Raw genomic sequence first — 6,000 nt, forward strand, 5'->3', positions numbered from 1 at the left:
AACGCTGCCTCCAGACTCAGAGGAAGAGAGATGTAGCCACTGATGAGGAAGGCTTTCCATTCCTGGAGCGTCTAGGCCGTTCTGGGATGGATAAGCCACGCGGGGTCCAGCCTGAAACCGGATATTAGCTGCTTGGGTGCCCCAGACTTCATTTCATTTCTTGCATCAGCACCATGGCTCTGGGGTTATTAGTTTTTCTGGCGTGTGACTCCCACGGTACTGATAAGGTGTCCTTTTCATAAATCCACAGGCATTGCGTTCTTGCCAGCGAGTATCTCTTATCTCATTGGAACCAATATTTTTGGGATACTTGCACACAAAATGGGAAGGTAAGATGAAATAAAAGCATTCAATTATTTTGATAATAGTGTGGTTCTTTGAAGAAATTCTGTGTTTCTGTCTTAGCTATGACAAGCAAGTGTTGTGATTTTCATTGAAGATGTGTCTTGTATTGATGTGCCCTTTCTTTTGATAGGTGGCTTTGTGCTCTTCTGGGAATGGTAATTGTTGGAATCAGCATTTTATGTGTGAGTGAAAGGCTGCATTGGGGGTGGGGCACAAGGGGCTGAAACTCACCGGGCAGCATTTTACAGCAGTTTGAGTTTCTTAATATTTGTTTTTATTATGTCCTCCACTTTATTCCAGTTTTTAAAAGTCATTTTAAATATTTGTGGGCATGTTATTTTAGTCCAGATGTTTTTAAAGATGTTTTATTATGTAGGTTACCAAGTTACTTTCCCCATTATAATCTTATTTTTAAAGATTTTTTTCTCAAGTTCTCATTATGTAACCCAGGCTGGCCTAAAGCTCATGACAGTTCTCTTTGTCTATTCTTGTAAGCACTGAGATTTCCAGGCCTGAACCACTGAACACTGCAGTGTCTTAAATACTCTATGGCAGCTATCCTGAGCATAGCAAGATGCTACAGCAGAGTAAATGCTTTCCAATGTCCAGTATCTCCTCAGATACAGCTGTCTCCTCTGTGTCAAAGCACCTCTTAGGGAGGCATGCAATTAAGTCTTCACAGTGGTCAGAATTTAAATTTCGGGCTCTGACATATGTTTGTTGACTGGTCGCCCTAGAGGCGGAAGCCGGGTCATGTATGGTGGACGGGCGCTTGCCGAGGGTGTAGTGGTCAGAATTTAAATTTCGGACTCTGACATATGTTTGTTGACTGGTCGCCCTAGAGGCGGAAGCCCGGGTCATGTATGGTGGACGGGCGCTTGCCCAGGGACTACACCCTCGGTTTAGGCTTTGCCGTTTAAAGATGAAGACGGCAGCCCTCTCCCCCTTCGTTTCTCGGCTTCCATATCTTCCAAAGGGACCAGGTCTATCTGGCCAGGATGAAAGATATTCTTAGACTTTTCCCAAGATGATTAGAGTCAGTATTTTTTATTTTTGTATATTAATTTCTTACAGATTCCTTTTGCAAAAAATATCTACGGACTCATCGCTCCCAACTTTGGAGTTGGTTTTGCAATTGGTAAGTCACACGGGCCTCAGGCCTCAGTTTGGAACTGCCTTGTCTCCAGTGGAGACTCTCTTCTTGAGGAGTGCAGACACTATAGACAGGGGCGGAGCCCAGGTTTCTGGCAGCTGCCCTGGAGTGCCTTGTGCGGAGCTCAGGGCCAACCCACAGTCAGGTCTGTGAAGACGCGTGCTGCAAGGCCGGGGCTGCTGGCAGAAGCAAACTGATGCTTAGCCGCCACACTCCAGCAGAGCACACGCTTCCTCATATGCAGCACACGTGACTGGGCTCACACCTGAGCCAGACCTCCCAGATGAGGCTGGGCACGAACTTCCCATGTGGGCTTTTTTTTTTTTTTTTTTTTTATGAGGCTTCATAAAGAAAATGCAGGCTGCTGAGGTACCATGTTGTGTACTGCAGGGATCCCACAAGCAAAGGAAGATAAAACATCAGAGAAAGTCTAGACAAAATGGTATGCTTTTGTTTCCCACTTAAACTGATAGAGCATGATAAAAGCAAAGGCCAAGTCTGTTACACCATAGTGTCAGGAATTTGGTCTTTTAGTGGCAAAAGCACAGAGAACGAATGGGATATTTTCTCATCCTGCAGAGGAGGGTAGGGGCCCCGGCATCTTGTCTCCTCATGGACCTTCACAGTGCCAGTCCTGTTGTCGTCTGTCCTTCACATTCTGCGTTCACTCTTCCTCCGCAGAAGGCTGCACACACACAGCAGATAATCAGCAAATACTGCAAAAACGAGCGATTTCTCTCAGTCACCTGCTGCTGTGTGCCAGCCCCTCAGCACGTGTTCACAGGCCTGAAACCCACTTCCAAATCACCCCATTTAGACAGGGGAGCAGTGGCCAGAAGTTAGGCATGCTCATGCTCATTCAGCTAGGATTTGCACTCAGATTCCGAACACACATGCTCTTCTGATCTGTCGCTTCCTGGTCAGATCACAGCTTGTCACACTGATCTGGGTTGTTGGCTTTAGCCAGCTAACGAGCCAAGCTCTTCAGGTTTTAGTTTTGTGAGCAGGTACAGCCTCTCACACCCTCCTTTGAATTCTAAAACTCCAGCCCTCGCAGGCCCTTTTCTGCATGGTAACTTTCATGGAGTAAGGCCTGATGTTGGGGGTAGGTGGGAAAGAGGGGGTAGGCGGTATGTGCCAACAGGCAAGTGATCGAGAAAACGGTGCACTGGGAAGGCATGAGCTAGCAGGCCAGGTCCCAGTCCCCATGTCCTGGAGAACAGTGGCTGAGCTGCCAGAGGCCTGGGCCCTTCCCCAGAGACGGCCTATTCCAAGAGCTGACGAGGTGAGAGCGGGAGGCCTCCCAAGTACTCAAAAGCCCGAATTCCAGTCCTCTCTGAACCGCTCTGCTGACTATTCATGGAAAGGTGTGATGTCAGGAATCTGTCAGGGCAAGCAAGAGTCGACAGCACAGGGAGAGAGCTGGCCCGCAGCATGCTTCTGGCTTCCACCGCTTTCCCACGCGCTGATCTCTGACTGTCCACAGGGATGGTGGACTCCTCCATGATGCCTATCATGGGCTACCTGGTCGACTTGCGGCACGTGTCCGTCTACGGAAGCGTCTATGCCATTGCAGACGTGGCCTTTTGCATGGGGTATGCTATCGGTAAGGGTGCTGGCTTTCAGGGCCATCTCTACTTCATTGCAGGGCAGAGAAAAGGCTAGAAACACAGAAATCTTTACATTTTCTAGCAATAAGACATTGGGAGAAAGTGCTCATTTTCTGTCTCCCCTAAGGTCCCTCTGCTGGCGGTGCCATTGCAAAAGCAATCGGCTTTCCTTGGCTCATGACAATTATTGGGATAATTGACATTGCTTTTGCCCCACTCTGCTTTTTTCTTCGAAGTCCACCTGCTAAGGAAGAAAAGATGGTAAGAAAGCCTTTTTTGATCACTTTGGTAGCTGCCTGGATAGTTTCTGCACAGTCAATTCTAAAATATTTTCTGATTTCCAATAGAAACCTCCAAACAGAATTCCTTCAGTCACTAACAAGACAGTAGTTTCTTTTACTCTTGTTACTTTCACAGCCATTTTTTTAAGCCTCATGTTCATGGATTTGAAGAATAAAATTATTTTTGCATTATATAACTCAATCAAGCATAACCCTGGAATAATTCAATGTAATTATCCATGGTTCTGGAAAGTTCTCCTGCCTTCTATCCTCACACCATTCAGTGATAGTTGGTGTCTACAGACTAAGATTCTGAGAATGTTTTTAGAGGTTTTTGTGAAAGATGATCATTTTACACCCTTGGCACACATGTGAGTGCAGAAAACTATTTCTTATCTTCATGACTAGAGAAATACAGTCAGAGGCAAGCTCTAAAGAAGAGAGCCCTTCTTTTTTGAAGAAGTTCATATTGTTGGCTGTAAATCTGAAGTGAGAGATGTTCGGTTCCTGTGCCCTGTCTAAGGTGTTTACCCAGCAGAGTGCTGCTGCTCATGGTCTGTCCCCAGCACCCACACAAATGTCAGACAGGCGTGCAAGGCAGGGACAGCGGGACCCTGGAGCAAGCTAGCCGCCTATGCTATGCAAACTGCTCAGCTCTGGGTTTAAATGACCCTTCCTCACTAAACATGAAGGCATGAAGACGCCTGATGGCAACCTCTGGCCTTTACATGTACACGCACACACACGTGAAAGCTTACACACATGTGCACGTCCCCCCCCCCCCCCAGCACACACAGAATGCTTTTAAAAAGGGCTCTTGTTCTTAGGCGCCATGGGCTGGGTAAGATGAGGTAGCTAGTGGCAGACAAGCACGCATTAGGCATACATTACAGTGTGTGTAGACTCCGGTCACTCTTCTGGGCACTTACATAGCGGATTCCTAGGCTTTCTTCTAGTTGTGTTGAAGAGACTTTTCTGCTAGGTTGCAGGCCTTCATGCGCCTGAGACTGCAGCCTGCATTCTAAGTGTATCTGCTTTCCACCAGCACAGCCCAACTCTTGTCTTACCTCATCTTACTGCCACGCTGTGCACGGTAATGGGAGCTGGGTAATTAGCAGACTGGCTGTGACTGGGGGCCAGTCCCTCCCGTGTGCAGAGTGCACAAACTCCCTTACCGCACCAGGAGCCAACGGGCACTGGTCCCTCATGCACTGGCCTTGGCTGCCCAGGGCTGCTGCCTCTCTTTTCATGGCACTTTCAGACTTACTAGTAAAACCGCCCAGGAAAGCTCTGGGGAGGAGACACGAAGCTGGGCTGCAGAAGCCAGGGAACTATACTGATGGAAGGAAGCTACCCGAACCGCACAGGCTATCAACTGTACTGAATTCTGATCACTTATGTCTTCATGACAGAATAATCAGAACGAACTCTGTCGTACAGGGCTGTGTGTGCATGTTCGATTGCTGTCCACCTTGTCGCTGGCCTAGACTCTCCAAGTCAGGGCATCTGGCTGGCCAGCAAGCCTGCCTGCCTGCTTTACTCTGCAGGTGTAGCGGTACCACACCCTCATGCCTGTTTCCAAAAGTGGCTCCTAGGGACTAAACTCGGCTCATCGTGCTCTAAAGGCAGTTTTCTTTACCCATTAAGCAGTGTCCTTGATCGCAGTGCAGCTTAGGGTTTTTGCTATTTAGCTCTGGCTGGTTTAGAACTGTGTAGACCGGGCTGGCCTCAAATTGAGAAAGACACAGCTTCCTTGGTCTCCTGTGTAATAGCAGCGAAATGGTGACTGTGACTAAGGCAATGATGGCCACTCTTTTCAATGTGGCCTTGCTGCCGGTGGGCCAGGCATAGGTCACGGCTTGTGCCTGGTGCCCTGGCTTTGGTGGTGATTCTCAATCAGTGTCCCATCGCCTCCTAAGAAGGCATGGGCAGCTGTGTTGGTTTAGTGTTCTACCTGCTGCCCTCCAGAATCTAGGACTTGCTTATTAAAACCCGTCTTCTGAAACTCCTCCCATTTTTCAGGGTTCCCCTAAGCCCCATTTCCTCTGCAGACTTTTGCTCACCTTTAACCTCAAGAGTCCTCAGTCTGTGGCCCTGGAGGACCTGACTGTAGCTTTGGAGTTAAGGTGCTGGTATAAAACCTTTGGAGTAAGGTCCTAATCATAGTAAGTGCCCAAGAAATCCATATCAGCTGATGGTGGCTGTAGTCTTACATAATGTAAGGCAGTGTCTATGGAGGCTTTTGATAGCACCATAACTGAAGGTAGGAACCTGGGAGTTCCTTTTTAACCTGCTCCACCCTACCCTCTGCCATCTCCACAGTGACCTCTGGGCGCATTTCCCTAAGGATTACTAATCTTGGGAGATTACCTTTAGCTACCAATGGCTAACCTTTGTGGAACAGAAGGGTAGCTGTAATGTTTGCTGCCTCAGTTACCAAACCCTTTCAGCACAACTATCCACTGAGTCAGCATGCAGCAGGGCTGGAAAGGGAACCAAATTTAAAGCTGGCGGCTTGAGAGACAGCTTGCCTCGGGTCACTGAAGCCCTTATCTCGTGTCACACAGCAGATGATTTGAGACTCTCTTGGGAAATGATAAATGGGTTGAGC

The 6,000-nt window shown here is 48.1% G+C and overlaps 1 protein-coding gene across 2 annotated transcripts in view; it reads left to right on the forward strand.

Moving 5' to 3' along the window:
• Slc18a2 (solute carrier family 18 member A2) overlaps window positions 1-6,000 on the forward strand; it is a 29,302-nt gene that overhangs the window by 22,097 nt on the left and 1,205 nt on the right. For both annotated transcript variants that reach the window (XM_055629983.1, XM_055629984.1), the window contains exons 11-15: window positions 251-329; window positions 476-527; window positions 1,420-1,483; window positions 2,985-3,104; window positions 3,236-3,369. In XM_055629983.1, coding sequence (XP_055485958.1) covers window positions 251-329; window positions 476-527; window positions 1,420-1,483; window positions 2,985-3,104; window positions 3,236-3,369 — 449 coding nt within the window. The remainder of the gene's footprint in view (window positions 1-250; window positions 330-475; window positions 528-1,419; window positions 1,484-2,984; window positions 3,105-3,235; window positions 3,370-6,000) is intronic.

The sequence above is a fragment of the Psammomys obesus genome, unplaced genomic scaffold (assembly GCF_907164565.1).
Source record: "Psammomys obesus unplaced genomic scaffold, mPsaObe1.curated_primary_1811, whole genome shotgun sequence".
Classification (NCBI taxonomy): Eukaryota; Metazoa; Chordata; class Mammalia; order Rodentia; family Muridae; genus Psammomys; species Psammomys obesus.